Genomic DNA, 17,338 nt, shown 5'->3' with positions numbered 1-17,338 from the left:
AGGTAGGCTAACAGATGAGAAGCCTTGACTACAAAGAAAGTTTCTCAGTTCTGTAGCAGAGAAATATTCTCTCTGGTGCTGACTTTGGGCTTTGTAACTTTACACACTGCTTAAATGTAGGACTATAAATCATTTAAAAAAAGGAAAACCCTCTTAAAAAAAAAAAGTCACTTTAAACCACTGAATGGAGCCAAAATGAATAAATCTGAATTTGCCCTGGTGATTATAATTCTAGACAAAGGTGCTTAACCACGACCACAAAAACAGTTAATGCAGAGCTTCCTGCTAATGGTGCTGATTATAATGTTATGGGACTGTAAGCACAAAGCGAATGTTACTGAGTTTGAAATAGAGTGAGTTTCAGAAGCTATGAATAAAATGCTAATGATTACATTTGGGATGTACTGTAAAGAGCTATGGGGGCCAACTGGCTGTCTCTTCTAATGAGAGAACAGAGAGGCAGGGAGCAGCAAGAGAGGGATCAAAAATTCATGGGAGGATGCAGTAAAAGTAGTGCACACTCAGCTGGCATGTTCTCTGCATGTACCGTCTTTCAAGCTTATTAATGAAACACCACCACCGTCTCTCTTTTCATGTCTGTTCCCGGTCCAGATTGTGTTCAGCCCTGCAGTTTTCTTTGATTGTCCCTTTAAAATCAGAATAGCCAATATCACTTAACACAAACAATGTAGCGGCATTTGTCTTGGTGGCGTTGAGCTGGCATTCACAGGTCCAGAGTTTAGTTCAGTATCTCAGTAATGCACAAGAATTCTCACGCAGTAAGAGGAAAACTTAAAACTTGTCTTAAGTGCAGACAACTTCCTCTGCGCTTGTCCTCTATTAAATGTATTGATTTATGAGATTTCAAACAGGAGTGCATTACAAACTGAAGACGAGACCCACTGAGGGTTTCTAATTCGAGACAAAACTGCTCATCTAAACAAGCCATACAACCTAGTATTAACTCCTAAAAACTGCACTCTCGTGAAAGCAGTTTTCAGTAATACTAAACTCACAAATTTTCCAATAATAACTGCCACTTAATATTAGCAATGCTGTCTCTCTATGATTTTGTCTTTCTTAAGGGTATCAATAGATTACATATATCTACAAGTCTATTATTTCATCCTCACGTCAGAATTCTCCTTTCGTTTCCAGAAAAAAAACACGCTTTGAATGCTAAATTACTTGCTTAGCGCACACACACAAAATCTTCATTGTCTTCAGTATTCATCTAGCATTCTATAATATCCTGTCCTGCCATAAAAGGCACAAAATTGCGAGTCATCGGTTGAACTACAAATTGCTCTGTTCAATTTTCCTGGAAAACGCATCTCCTCTGAAATTATGAGCTTTGTCCATTGCTGCGGGATGAATATCCAATACTGATCTCTCTCGCTCTCTTAAACACTGACTGCAGAAAGCTTATACCCGTAGAATTCACAGAAATGTATCTTCAGTGAAAATGATAGAAAATTAAAAATGTCAGGGTATGCGTAAACTGATCTCACCCATCTTTTCTTCTGTTTAAACATGCGCCTTCTTCTGCACTTGTTCGTACTCGTTTTTTCTTTACATTTTTGTGTATACACACAAATGACAAATTTAAAAAGCAATTCTAGGCATTTTTCAGCTGTTCAAAAAAACCCCTGTAAGAACAAAAAAAAAAAAAGGAAAAAAAAAACAAGTTCTGCACTTCATGTTTGGCAGCCAGCAGGTACTGGGTATGTGTGTGCTTCTCTGTGGGAGTTAAGGCCAGAAGCAATCACAGAGAGATGAGAGTTCTCTTGAACAGGGGTGTCTGGCTTTCTGTACCCAGACAAGTACTGCTAAGTGCCAGGAATGATTGGTGTCTACCTACACATACTGCCGCAAAGGTGATGGCTGATGTCATATATCCACCCATCCGTTCATCCATGCATCTATTTTTTACACATCCTATCAGGTTCAGTGTTTTGGAGGAGGCTGGAGCCTATCCGGGCTGTTATTGCTCCGGGAGGCGGGGTATACCCTGGACATGGCCATCTAAGGTGCAGTTTGCTCAGACAGCGACTCTTCTACCTTTAATTTATTAGCTGGCGCTTAACAAGCAATATGTGGTGTCAAAGCATGGGTGCCCTTTGGAGAACAGAATTTGTTTTCAGAAGTCAGAGAGACAACTAACGTCTTGAAGACTGCACCAAGACAGTGTCCTACATATGAGGAGTGAGCAAAACGTTTTAAGAACTGGCTAAGAGTAATTCACGCGATCTTCTCTTGTATTGCTTAAATGGGGATTTACCTTAATTATTGCAGTGCACTTTTACACGATCCATAAAATTCATTTTCTTGTTGCGTGGGCTCTCAGTTCATTTTAGGTCTTGAGCTTTGGTGTAACTTCCTGTTTTACTTTGAAGGTCATTTTCCTGTGTCTTCCTGCCTTTGTTTCTTCTCCTCACTTTCTTGATTATATTCCCGCCTCGCCTGAGCATGCCTTTGTCTCATTTCCCAGCCAGCCTTCTGTGTATATCTATTATTTTTTTTGACAGATCATTTTTTTCCTTCCTGTTTCCGTCGCCTGCATTCCTGAGATTCCTGCTGTTGCCTCTGTGCCACCCCATGCTTACTTTAACATTAATTGGCATTTAAATAATGTTTAAATAAGACTTGAACAGAAAATGTTTATTATGTCTACTACTATTAATTTAATAACAGCTAACTAATTAAACCTATTGACAAATTATTGAATCTTTAATAAGACACATTTTCTTCTTAAATCAAAGTTTGCACGCTGTCAGTACTTTCTGAAATCTTTATTACAATACATCTTTGCATTTTCTTCATATCTCTTTCAATTAGCTGTCCATTAAACTTTTTAGAATTACTATTATTTAATACAATATAATTAGAGTGTGCATTCTCTTTTATTAAGCCACTAAAAGTGGAGAAATGTAGCCAAAGCCTTAAAGCTACTCTACTCGCCACAAACCATAAATCAGCAGTGCACCGCTGCCTCACAAAATGAGTATGATAAAACTTTATGAAGTGCTTGAAAGCATTTGATTTGTACATGGACATAATCAATGACAAAAATTAAAACTGCCCTAATCTCTCTTCAGCATACAGAACAATTTTCCTCAAAAACAATTAAGAACAATTCATTATGTTTACACAGTCATTATCATAATACAGTTAGCAATCATAAGCCACTTGCCAATTCATCCACATTTGGATTGTTAAAATCCAACTCAATTTAACTTCTCATTCTGCAAATTGAGAGCGGCGTTTAAAAGCTTCATGACGATTAGAAGCAAGTCCAAGCTTTGTTTTAAAAATAATTTATTGGGTCTGGGTTTTTTTTTTTTCAGGACTAATAAATGATGATTGCTTTGCCATATTTTCTCATATGGCAAATTATTATTCTTTATAAAGACGCTAAATACTTTTTTTTTTTTTAAGTCAGAATCACACAAATGCACTTCTAGACATTTGGACTTAAAATGGAAAATGAAAATGAATGAAATACAAAGTGCCTCCTAATTAGACAATACCTTGTCGTTCACTGAACAGGATATGCTGCTCTTATCCCTTTTATGATTTATACATTATAAAAATGTTTTTACTGAGAAGAGCCGTAAACTATAATCTTTAAATAGAAACATTTTTTTTTTAAGTATTTTTCCTGGACCTTGAATGTCACAGTAAACAAGTAAAAGAAGCAGTTGCCAAGTAACTGCCAAAACTATCTTCTTACAAAGCATGATTGAATGTGGGTGTTCATCTTGTACTATGTTTAGCTTTTAAGTTGATCTCACAAATCTAACAGCGTTTGTGAGGTTTTCTTCATTACAGCTCTCTTTTTGCTCTTTAACTTTCCAGTGCATCCACATCTCAGCATTATTAAGATGCTGAGACATTTTGCGTTGTGTTGGATTTTATGATGGGTTTTATGATGTCAAACTCAAAATTAGTTTAATTTGTTGATATGGTTCTGTTATGTTATATGGAAAACCAGAAGAGCAACACTCCTGTGCAGAACAGAGGAGACGTCAGTGGAAAGCAGCTTGTAAAAGGGCAGCAGTAACTAAACTAAAAAAGCACTGGCTATATGAGATTTGCCAGTTAGATTTGTAGAAAGGAATCAGCTGAGCCAACAGCTGATATTCTGGCCTGCCTGAATTAACACCAGGCTCAATGCAATGGCCACCAAGTTGAAAGTTTATCTTATTAATAGCTACTTTGAGCTGCTCCCTGCTCCCATTCACAAGGGGTTGCCACAGTGGGTAGCTCCACATTGATTTGGCAGAGTTTTACACCAGATGCCCTTCCTGATACAACCCCAAAGGGATTGTTTCTCTTTTCAGGATGAAACTGGGGATCTTGTTAATTGAATGCATAAACCACTACATTATAGAGAGTTATGTTATTAATATAATATTACTTTTTGGGTGGAAATAAGTTCAAAAGCTACTAGACATCTAATATAATCTCTTGCTTTTGCTTTCAGACTACCACTTAACCAATTTAAGGCTGTGGGGTAGAAGTAGGGGGAACCTATCCCTGATTTCACAGGCACTCCACCAGTCTGTCACAGGACTAACACATTGAGACAGGTAACCTTTCACACTTAGATTTAGATTCAGCAGTAAACCTAGGAGTACCCCACCCTGGATTCTAACTCAAGACCTTCTTGATCATCCTTCTTAGTCATGCTTTTAGTCTGCAACTGCAAAACAGGCTTTGTTGGATATAGGTCACCTTGTTTCAACCTGTCAACAGCACTTCATTGATGCATTTTTTTTAAAAATGTGGTCTCATCTGTTTAAGACAACTGCTCTGCTGCATGGGTCACATTTAGCTCAAGTTTCCACCATTGTGTATGATTATATATCACGTGCTACCCTTGTTTGAGCTCTTCACATGCCAAAGTGTGTTCTGTTTCTACCAGGTAAGGTCTGCCCCAGATTCTGTTTATCTTATGTGTCTCGATAAATCTTGCTTTTTTCTTCTCTGTATTTCTGCACACCAAAGGCTTATGTGTCAGTGTCCAACAGCTAAAGTTGGTCTGACCGAATCTGTTGATGTGCTGTGTCATAAAAAAAGATCTCGCTGTGCCATACACTGCAGTACAACATTTTCGGTGTTGGCTCAAATCAGGTCAATCACATCAGTTTGAGTATTTTAGTCTCATGTAAACTTCTGCACTGGAAGTTGAATGCACAGACGAGTAGTATAAAAAGCATCACGAGGATGCCACAACCCTTATACTTACATAAGTGGTACATATACATATAATATATGTATTATTTATCCTTTTATAATTTCATCAGTCAGTTTCATCTGTCCCCTGTCAACCCCAAATGACCCACGTCTGCTGCTTTTTTTCTCTCGTTGTTTGGTAGGAGCAACTAAAAATGCTGTTTTGATGTTGAAGGTTGCTGATGACTGGTTTGGGGTAAAGCATCAGACACAATCATTTCTATGACAATACACCCCCCCCCCAAAGTAGTAAAATGATTTATAATATTGGAAGTTAAAACTAACAACTTTACAAACTTACTGTGGCTCTAACTATTTGTGATAACACACTCAACAAACAAACACACGTAGTGTTGATGGGTTATTTTAAGTTAGCCTAACACTGAACTTAGACCATATTCCCTTATGCACACATGCTTCCAATTTCCAACCAGTCACTCCTCACCATGGCCAGTGGCACGATGCCACCCAGGTCCTGTGGTGCCAGACGGATGAGGGTCTGCACTTCACTGGTCAGGGTGCGCGTGAGCGGATACTCGACCTGCCATGCCACCTCCCTGCTCCCCTGAGTTACCATCAGCCCATTTACCTCCAAGTCTACTTGCAGCACTCGCTGGTAGCCCACTGCCTCCATTCTGCAGAGAGAGAGGATAAAAGTTTGTATGTCAGGAGTGGATTTTGATAAAAGGTTAGATAAAAGGTTGAAGTCAAAAGGGATAAGAAGGTAGCAGGGAAAATAAGGCAAAGCAAGGAAAAAAGAAGCAAACACAAGAACTAGAAATAACACACAGGAATGATGGAAGGATTAACAGGAGGGGAAATAAAACATCGGTCAGCCCATTCAGGGAAAACTACCAAAAAAGAAGAATTACACTTTACATTTTAATCACCTATTTAAAAAGTTATATAACACAAACACTTTGATGGTACCATTAAACCATTAAAATTCCATGAACCACGATGTGTGCAAAAAATAAATAAATAAATTGTTGCAATATGAAGCCTGTCTTGCAGATTGCCAGGGCCATGCAAATTATTTTCCAGCATCTGATGTAGATGCAAACAAAGCAGAAAAACAATGAATGTCAAAGAACACCCATCAAACTTATTTGATTTGCTGAATGCTTGCCTTGATCAAGCTGCTGCCTTTCACCTCTGTTTGTCGCAGTTAAAAATCAATGCCGCACCATTTTCTGAACAACCTGAGACCGATATACAGAGTACGCACTGTCTTGAATAATACAGTTTACCAGATTGGAAGTCTGGAAGTGACTCACAGAGGTAAGTGCTGAGGTTGTGAGAGTCTGCTACTTTAAACAACAAAAGCTAAAAACAACTCAGATGCTTCCTACAATTTAAAAAAAAAGAAGAAGAGATAATAAGCATGAAAACTCAAGATGTTGTTAGCATTGCATCTGTTTATAATGAGTACTATCCTAATTATATCTCTAGCCTAAAGAGTAGGCTTGCTTTTTCCGTGTCGCAATCAATACAAGGCTGGAGAGAGTCCAAACTGAGGTTCAGGAGGGAGGTTTTGAGGGATAAGATCCAAGGTTTTTCTTGAACATATTTTGGCCAAGTCTGCAGTTAAATATCTCCCAACTCTCCCTTATGTTCATAGTTCAGATGCTAGCCCCATTTCAAAGTGCAGATTTAAGAATCCACTCCGGTTATATATATAAAAAAAAAAAGAAATGCAAGGGAGGACAGTTTTGAAAACTGAAATCAGTGTGGATGAAAACTGCTTAAATAGCAATTCTAGGTCAGGCAGAAAAGCCTCAGTTTCAGTGGGTAATGTTCTGAATTATACAAAAACATGCTTTCAAATAACCATTGAGAAGCTTTGGCTCGGGATGATCACAGAGGAACACTGCTGTGAATCTGACCCCACCATGAGAAATATTAAGGTGCAGTTCCGTTTGAACAAAGCAGAGTTTTACGGGTGAGTAGCATTGTGCCAAAGGTAGCGGTGGTTCTTTGTACTAACATTCAGAAAGCTAAAAGTCATGAGAATTTTTACACAAAGGATCTTTCTTCCCTTCTTTTATTCCAAATTTAAAAAAACAAAACAAATCCTTTTTTGCTGCATTGCTCTATTTTGTACACCCATTTAAATAAAAGTTTTGAAATTCAAAGGGAAAAATGTGTCAAAAATGTGCCACACTTTGGTGCCAGTATGGTTCACCAGGTTAATCCATATGCTGTAAGGCTACTGCAGAGACCTGGGTTTGAATCTGCCCTCAGGCCTTTTACTGTCTTTCGTTCCCCTGCCTATTGTTTTCTACTCGCCTTTACACAAGTTTACAAGCTTCCAAACTCGTATAAAGTTGTTTTGAAATTGCACAATAAAAATACATATCAACTGAAGAAAAACGGATAAGATCTGAATGCATTGTTAATCTTGCGATAGACTGGCAACCTGTCTTTTGTGTAACCCTTCTTTTGTCCAGTATCAGCTTGAATAGGCTCCAGTCTACTGATGGGTGGATAGCTGCAATTTGGTACATTTGAAAGCAGTGTGCAATTTATGAAGCATCTGCTGTGATGCCCAAGATCATGGGAAATGCTGATAAATTTGAAAGCAAACGTAGGTAAGATCCGCTATTAGCATACTATCCCCACTCTCTCAGTAGTGCTCACTCTAGCCAGAGAGCAGCTTTGATGGCAAAGATCCTAAAACAGGTTCACCCCGAAATGTATTAATAGCAATAACATGGAACAGGGTTAGACACAAAAGATGGAGCATGCACAATGCCTGGCATGCTGGGCTGTTTTGTCTGAATGCAGAATAAAAGTGTTTTGCTTTATGAAAAAAATAAATAAAAAAGTCAGGATGCAGATGGCAGAAAAATTGATATTTGTCGATGTTTCTGTGCAAGATGCAACCATCACAAACCACGTTTTGTACCTGACAGAGCTGCGTAAATGGCCCAAGCGAGGCAAAAAGACACCGAACTAACTAAATCATGTTGAACTATCTGTTGATGCAAAATGGCAACCTTTTGTGGAGTCTGATAGTATTCTTTTTGTGGCCACATCTGTTAAATATAACCATCACTTTTAACATTTTTTGGTAAGCCAGGCAGAAAGAATCCCTTTTAAATGCAGCGATGCCTTTTAAGTCTATAAGTTATTTAGGTAAGTTGTGCATACTATCTTATATTGTATTAGCTTATATTGGTTCAAAGTCGGTATGGCAAACAAATTCTATGTTAAGTAAAGAACTGATCAAATGAAATGTTTAAACCAGGTGTGCATAAATAATAAAATGTAACAGGGTTCTGATACAATCCACAACTCATCAGACACACCCAGTTTTTCCATTAAAAATAGTGTAGAAAATAACTCAAATTTATGCCATGTAATTATTAACTCACACATTTGATCTCAGTGCTGCTCCTTTGCAAGTTGTGGCAAGTTGGAAAGATGAACTAACACTCATCTGTTTTGGTCTTCCACGGAATAGGATTTGAGGACAGTTGGAAAATATTGTCATTCAATTCTGTAATGTATTCAGTGTAAAGTAAGGTCAATGTACCCCACTTTGTACAAAAGATGGGGAGGAGGAAAACATTCCTCCTTGAATTAACTACCCCGTCACATCTTTCTACTTTCATTACTCTCGGTGTTGAAATTCTAAACAGTTCAATCAGCATTTTTGAAGTTGGATCTGTGCCACTGGGAAAACTCTAAAAACTAAAATGAGGGATTAATAAAAAAATAATATAATCAAAAAATATTACATTAGAATAAATTAGTTGTGTTGATACTATATGAATCAAAAAATAACCCAAACAGATGTTAGTTATGGCATTGCGCTTTTGAAACCATGCTTTCATGAAGGGCACACTTGAGCAATTTCTTGACCATTTTTTACTCTTTGATTTCCCTTTTAAAGTAAAAAGATCAACAGCAGAAGAGAAGGACCGATGAGCGCAAACATCCCACATAACGCCATGCTGTAGATTTTAGTTCTATTTGGTTAGCCGCATTAACAGATTTGTCGAAAATCCTCACTTCTGTCTGCGGACAGAGTATCAGTCATTTGTTGGAGCTTATTCAAGCCCATCCATTACTCTTTTTCTTTTCAGTTTCTTTTAGAGACAAAAATTTGGAGTGCTACAAAGCCACAGTATCCTCTACTGCCTGGCAACATCCTGGGCTCAGCGGTAGTGACTGTAGTGATTATGTGATTTACGCTTTATGGTGTATAATTACAGCCAAATCAATTATCGGTAACAGACAGTTTTGCTTTACAATGTAGCTGCAAGCAGTCAGAGCTTCAGTGCTGAACACAAACTACACCCCCGTTTCTCCAGCCTGTTCCTCTTTGTGTTGGTTCTACAAGGTGGGTTTTTTTCCCCTAATATTCTTCTCATCATCCCTTCCTCATCTTTAATTTATTCCTCTCGCTGACCCGCAGTGTTGTGTTACTCTCAATAGAGGGCAGTGCTCTCTCTCTCCCCCCCCTCACCCCTCCATCCAGCATGTGTTTGGGATGATGAATGTCTGCAGCGCACCAGCTGGAGAGGTCAGGCCGCTTCTCTGTGTCTCATTAGAAACATAACTGCACCGTGTGCCCTTTTCTCACTGCGATTACCATACAATTTAATACACTCATACACTCACTGGCAACTATCACTGCTCTTGCCCTGAGTTGTGCATGCGGATGAGAGCAAGAGGTGGACACGGAGATAGAAACAAAAGAACACAGAGCAGAAACAGGGTTAGAAGGGCTCAGATAAAAGCAAAATGTCTACAAGGATCACAAAACTGGCTATGCCACTATAAAAGCGAGTAGTGACAATGCCCTGATATCATAGTGGGTTTGTTGTGGCAAAATGAGGTAGAAAATCGTTCATGTCAATTTGAGAAGGCTTTTGAGGTATCTCCATTTGTCAGTCCTATTGTTGGATGTAAAAGCACAAACAGAAAAAGGTAAAGGAATCCACTCAGATGGAAAAAAAAGAAGCTCACACTTTCAATTCTGTAAGATACATTTCAAACACATCCTTGTAGCAACAAAAGGACTCTTTCAAAAAAAAAAGTATAACTGGGGAAAAAATGACAAGAATGAAATTCCTTTTGTTCGTAAATAGGAAAATAAAAGTGGAGCTAAGGAGCACAAAAGCCCTGTTAACCATACAGTCATGTTTTCCTCTTTTCACTCTTAAAACCTCTGTGGATATCTGTCTTGGAAAAAAAAAAAAAAGTAGTGAAAGAAAAGTCTGCTGTCTCTTCTGGAGACCTGAGGGGGTTCGTTTCATGCACAGCAGTGATTTGGTTAGCACTGACAACAATGATACATCAAAGACCCGAATCTGTTTCAACACCGCGAATTGACAGTGAGTCCAGCAGTAGAAGGAGAGATTGTGTGTGTCTTTATATATTAGATTGTTATGTAAAACACCTTCTTTCAGGTAAATGTGAATTTTTTTTTTTTTTACTCACTATGTGAGCAAAAAGAAAGCAGGACTTTTGCAGCCGGTGTGGAGATATGCTCTGCTATGGCTGTGGCACTTTTTGTGTAGTCAGATTTCAATGATAGATTTCCTTTCAAACTTGGTTTTGTTTGTTTGATGTGTTGTAGATAGGGCGCTTGTTTTTGTGACCCAGCACACATGATTTCCTGTGTGTTTGTCTACTGGGTCATACTAACAAAAGAACGGGACATCTGCATGAAAATGCATTCCAAGATGGATATGATAGACCTTTTGGCAGTAGGAAAAAATGACCAGATGGAGGAATTGTATGGAGAACAGTGGGCACAGTTGTCTTGGCCATAACTGAATCCTGACTTGTGAGACCAGCGTTAATTTAAAAATGTGATGATGGGTAGGATGAAAACCCCCCAGCTGTCCATCTATTCTTACATGAATCTTGTTTGGATTTCTCTCTGTTAGTAGTCGAATTTTCAGTAATAAATTAAAAGTAAGGTCTAAATTCAGAGAAGGCACTTCATTCAACTCAGTCACTAGCTTTATTTCTTGAAAATACTTTCTGGAGATTTTTCGAAATGTCCTCTGCGCCTGTCATGAAGGCTTTGTGGTGTGGAAATGGAAAACTAAATGCTAGTTTCTCCTGGTTACTGGAGTGTGTTAGTTGGGTCACATGGACCTCACAGGCACAAGGTGGATAAAAGTTACAGCGACAAGGTTTTATTATTCAATATAAAGCAACATTAAATGAATAATTTGGCATTATGGGAACAATGTGTAACCAAACAAAATGTGACAGAGGCATATTTTATGAGGAGTCACGTACTGGAACTATTTCTTGGTAACGGCCAGTAGGGTGCCGTGACTTCCTGTAATTTGCTGGTTGCCCCACTGTGACAAAGTCCAGGAAGTGGCAGCAGCAAGTGAGAAATAATGTGTAGGTAACAAATATTTTTAATCTCTCTTTTCCGACACAGATTAGATAAATGAGCGTCAATAGTGAGCTAAACAAGAGCCACAAGACTCAAGTTTGCTGTTCAGATGGAGAGGGCATTAAGTGGAGCGCCAAACAGTGTTGTATTATTCCATTAATGCAGTCCTTATCATGCTAAGAATTGTATCCCTCCTTGCCATCTAAATGTCCTGGTGCACTGACATGAACGATTTACTTTTGCAGCTGTTTTAATTATTTGTAGTTCAATTACTCTCCAGCTGTGTGGCTGACTGTTCTCTGTGTCGGAGTCTAGATGTCTCTCAAACTGAAATACATTTTGATTCTAATTGGTTTGAAGACCTCAAGGGAAATCAGATAATAGCTCCAATGAATAAAAGCTGGTTTCAACAGGAGCTCCATCTGCTTCTTACTGTGACGCAGCTATAAAGGCCGTAGCATATTAATAGTAGAGACTACCTCTGACTCTACTAGTTCACCTGAAGCTAACCTAAATGTGTGTGTAATGAGGTCATTTAGCCTGATGTATTTGGGCGTCATTAGACTATTGGGATTAATAACTCAGGATCTGGTGGAGGAGATACCAGATTTTTGTGTGCTGATGGCGTGTGTGCTTCCTAGGGGGGTTCAAGCTCCTCTCTAATGAGTTTCACTTCTAATATTTGCCTTTTCACTCTGATTATCTTATTGAAATGTTAACTTGCCAACAACATGCCTTCTGTAAAGACTGAAAGGCAACAGTAGGTCACTGTTTGGAGAACTGCTGAGTTATTTAGAAAGGACACGGGAGTGTAAACCGGGTTTAAGTGTCAAAATATAGCTCAAATTTGGAAATGGCATTATTAACTGCCTTAAAAAAGGGCCAGCATTCTTAATAGACGACAGCTCACTGAGCCAGGTCACAGCCAGTAATAAATGTATGGAGCTCACAGAAAATCCACTCTATAATCCCAAACTCGTGGTGTCTGGGGAACTAGTGGCTTCCCATACAGTGATGTCTGTTTCATCTGGTATCACTTAAACTCATCAAGTTTAAAGAGTGATAAAGACTGGCATATGACAGACAGATAATGAAAGAGATCATAAAATGAAACCATGTCAAGAGGCAGATGAAACGTAGAATAACCAATTTATGTATGTGGGAGATTTCCCTCAGGATCTATCAAACACTCCACGTCAGCCCTGTCCTTGTCAGTACAGATTAGTTTGCTCTCACAGTAGGACTGCAGACTGTGGATTGGGTGGGGACTAGAGGGGGGGAAAAAACAGAAGAAAAACTGAAAGAGAAATATTGGAGTCCCTCTCCAAAATTGCCTTTTTGCTTTGTCTCTTCTTCAATATTTTCTGAAATAACCCCCCCTCTGTTTTGGTCTTTTGTTGTCTCGCATGCCTATTCCTTCTCTGACCTCTGTTCTTCCTTTTCATCCTCTCTTTTTTCCCCCCCTTTCTAGCTCATCTTTGCTGTCTCAACTCTCTCCTTCTCTATGTTGCATTTCTTCATATATTTTTTTTCCAAATGTTGTGTGAAATGAAACAGATGTGGCTCCACGCATCAGCCAATCAAAAGGCACTGTTGCCACTCTACACCATATTGTAACAAAAGGCAATCAGACCCTAAAAACGCAGTTGGGGAAACGGAGACGTGTCTTGGAAAATTGAAAATATTAACGTAGTGTAAAAAAAACAAAAAAACCCTCAAGCTCATCTTCTAAGAATTTAATATGAACCCGATAACCAGAAAGCCTTAACGTTTTTAAACTTGTGCGTACCCACAGCCATGTCCTTCTCTACTATATAAATGTGATTTTAGTCTGTTAGGTGGTCACCAGGCAATGTGACTGCATGATAATATTAAATATATATATCTTCATATTACAGTTTGTTGATATAAATTTAATGTTATTGGTGTGAAATTAATTGATACAATGCTCTTATAAGTTTTACAGGAACATACATGCTAAAAATGGGTAATTTTAGCCCATTTGAAGAAGGCTGCTAGGCAACATGATGATGAGAACCTTAAGGAGCATAAGATGTAACGGTGTCAAATTTGGTTGCTCAACTCGGGATTATGTAGGAGGAATTTGAGGATAAGCAGACAGACAGAAAGTTGGTGCATTACAATAAGATACTATTGATGGTATTCAGTGTTGTAGTGTTTAAAATTCCACTCATGAGTTGAATTTTTTCTAAAAAAAAAAAAAAAAATAAGAGAAATGTTCTGCATTGACTTCCTGATTACACAACAATGATGGTGCCTACATTTAAAGGGAAACATATTTTGAACTCTTTCATTAAAATCTAAACATCAAACAGAAAACGTAATGCTCCTTTATATTGATGCCTTTGCAAACTAATTGTAATATTAACTAAACGTGGGGTCTTTTTTAGAACCACAGCCTTTATTGTTTTTTTTCTGAAAAAAAAAAAATATCTCTAATTGATGTTTTTCCTGCAATACATCCTTCTAATAACTTATAACACAGTTTATTTCCCATTTTGTTTCATCAGTTGGAACTAAAGAAAAATACGTCAACATCCACTGAATGGATGGCCATGAAATTTTGCACAAGCATTTGTGATATGTGTAAAAGATCTTGAGCCACCTGACATTTCTGTATATTTTGCTTCCTTTGAATTTTATAAAAATGATATTTTTGTTTGCTATGCTATTTAACACTGACCTATGGACTTAACTCAAGAGATGAAACAGTACTCTGTGTACACATAATGGACAACTTAGCAAAGAACTCTTAAATTGAATCTTTAGACACTGTGTCAACAGCACTGTGTTTCAAAACCATGTTTCCATTTATTTAGTGAAATCCATGAAAAATGCTTAAAGGTTAACCAGTATCACCGGCATTGCACACTATTTCTGCACCTAACAAACTATTAGCTGAAAAGTTGGCAACATGCTGGTGCAGTGTGTCTTTAAAAAACACAAGGAAGCTGGACATGTGAAAGACAAAACTAGATGAACAGATGATGATGTTGATAATGTCAATCTACTGTTCACCCAAGCCTCATCAGAAATGATCTCGGTGGGAGTGGGGGGGTGGTGGTCAGGAAGCCATTCTTAAGAATGGTAAACAGTGAAAAAAGGCTGAGGTATACCAAAGTACACAAGAACTGGGAAACAAATCTTACAAAGTGACAAATCAAAATGTGAAATTTTTGATTTAAATTGTCATGGGTATGCACCAATAGGTCAGGATAGAGGTGCAACAGTGCGTGTCTTGTGGAGGTTCTGTCGTGATTTGGCAATGCATCTCAGCCAGTGGTGTTGGGAATCTTGTAGAAAGTGATGGCAGATTTTCATCCAATGTACAATGCCATCTCGAAAGAATTTATATGCATGACAATGCAGTAAAAACATAGCTGGATAGAAACACACAATAGAGCACTACCAGTCATGGATTGGCCTCCCCAGAGTCCGGACCTCAAAAATATTGAAGCAGTGAGGGATCATCTTAAATGGAACAAAAGACATTCATCATCCAAAGAAGAGCTCTGAATGTTCTTCAATAAGCCTGGACAATTATTCTTGAGGACTACTTAAATAAATGATAAGAAAGCTTTCTTAAGGTTCTATTGAGAAATAATGTTTTTGTAGCAAATTATAAAGGAATGAGAGGTGACTCAAGACTTTTGATCTTCTAGTTCTTCTTTTACTACCACTAGCAGGTTCTGCTTTTTTGTTTTAATTTACATGGCCGAACTAACGACACACCCATTACCCTGTACCTTGTGTTTAGAGCTAATTAGTAAATGCAAGTTAATGCATTAAACTGCCCTGATCGACCCTGTCTCAACTGAATGTTAGATGTGCCATTGTCAGCACACAGCCTGTTGATGTTAACATTTGTCTTTCAAAAGCAACACTGTTTCTAGGTACAGTTTTTCAGATCAGAAGCAAAAGATGAAACATATTGATTTTTAAGTATTTATCCAAAACAATATTCCTATCTTAATCATAACTAACTGGTTTAGTAGAATACACGCGGGGTATAGATGAAAGATTTGTTCACCTAACCATCCAGCAAATCCCATTTACATATTTTAGCAAACTCTTTACAACTTAAATTGTTCTTCAACAAATAAATGCAGTTTCTGTAAAGCTTTTAACACTGTCCTTTGAGACACCTACAAGTGTAGCATACAAGATTAAAGAAATTTGTGAAAGCTGGGGAAGTAGCATATTGATGAAGTACAGCAGATTTTTTATCAAATTCATTTTTATTCAGTTTATCAGATTATCAAAGGCCACACAGTGCCAGACTGAAAGACACCAGCTATCATCGTCTTGTAACTATTGGCCACTAAACTGCTCTCTAGGACCAGCTGGTGGTTGTAAGCCATGCTGAACACAGTGAAAATGATACAACGCAATCAATCAGTGTATAAACACCAACTTCTCTCCCTTTATTGATTTCAGAAAGCTGTAGCAGTGTTGGTAAAAATCTCCAGAGGGCCATGGTGCTCATCCTCTTATCCTGGACAATGAGATCAACTCAGTGTGACTGCCTAATCTCCCCCTTGGAGCTTAAACTCTCCACCAGAAATGGCACTTCCCCTTTTCCTTGTTACTCACACATATACACACACAGATGACAAGAATTAGATTAACTTGTCCTTTTCATTATTTGCCCCTGAGTTGGTCCTTCCTACTGTTAAGGCTTGTGAGAAGCATGATTTAAAGCTTTGTGCACTGTGGCCTGAAAGGCATCACATTTAAAGAGTGTTCTTGTGTACTTTTGTCTTTTCATCTTGCTTTTTTGATTTTGGCTTACTGCTCCAGCCACTTCGTACATTGCCTCTCTTCTTTTTTTTCCCTGTTTTGAGTCACTTTATCTCTCAGTGGGCCATAACGAGAAGAGAGAGGGAATCTAGCATGTAATCACAAGTTTCCTCCCATTTCACTTCTCTTTCCTCTTCTGATCTCAGAACTTTAGTAGTTATATTTGGCTGTAATATTTATATATAATCAAATGGAGCATTTAATGCTGAAAAACCTCCTCTAACTTTAGAGTTTACTACAGTGCAAAAATGGTTCGCCAAAGTTTGCGGCAGGCAATTTACTGCATCACATAACGCTGAAAGTATAACTGTAATACTGCAGGTGTCTATGAGTGGTCATTAATGTGAGTAATGAGTGTGTAATTTGCACAGATGTGTTTTCCAAAGTTGTGATCACGATGCCAAAAATGTGACAGTTCATGTTTAAACTTAGATTTGAGTTTTTAAACATTTGCAGTTCTGTTAAATAATATTTTTAAGTTTTTATGTTCAGAAATCAGCAATAACTGCAGGCTGCATGCTCCACTTTCTGCCTTGTGACTCAACTTGAACAATCTCCAGTTTATATCATTGCCCTGTAGGTTTACTGGTTTGTGTATATGAGCAGAATTGGTGTTTTCAAAAGGCGAAAAGCTTCAGAAATGACGTCGTGACTTTTGACTTTCTATTAACAGATGGAAATGTGTTACAAAGATGCTAAAGTAAAGACTTTTGCTAACATGTTTCTGTCAGAGTCCTGCACCTTCCTTTATATTTCTGTAGTTTAGAAAGTCAATACACCTTCTGACTTTAGAAAGTTTTAAATTGAAAATGACAATGGTTACTTGTGGAGGGTTTTACCTCTCTGTATTTGCTTTGCATGTGTAATACAGGATTTTTAAACAAAGGTCGGATGGATAAAAAAAGACAA

General features: G+C 38.0%; 1 protein-coding gene across 1 annotated transcript in view; it reads right to left on the bottom strand.

Moving 5' to 3' along the window:
• The window catches only part of si:dkey-112m2.1 (transmembrane protein 132C), a 162,441-nt gene that overhangs the window by 29,984 nt on the left and 115,119 nt on the right, over positions 1-17,338 (bottom strand). Inside the window, exon 5 of the mRNA XM_005451342.4 lies at positions 5,684-5,873. Within this exon, the coding sequence (XP_005451399.1) occupies positions 5,684-5,873 (190 nt within the window). The remainder of the gene's footprint in view (positions 1-5,683; positions 5,874-17,338) is intronic.

The sequence above is a fragment of the Oreochromis niloticus genome, linkage group LG7 (genome assembly GCF_001858045.2).
Source record: "Oreochromis niloticus isolate F11D_XX linkage group LG7, O_niloticus_UMD_NMBU, whole genome shotgun sequence".
In the NCBI taxonomy this organism is placed as follows: Eukaryota; Metazoa; Chordata; class Actinopteri; order Cichliformes; family Cichlidae; genus Oreochromis; species Oreochromis niloticus.
This window is presented reverse-complemented; position numbering and strand designations above follow the sequence as displayed.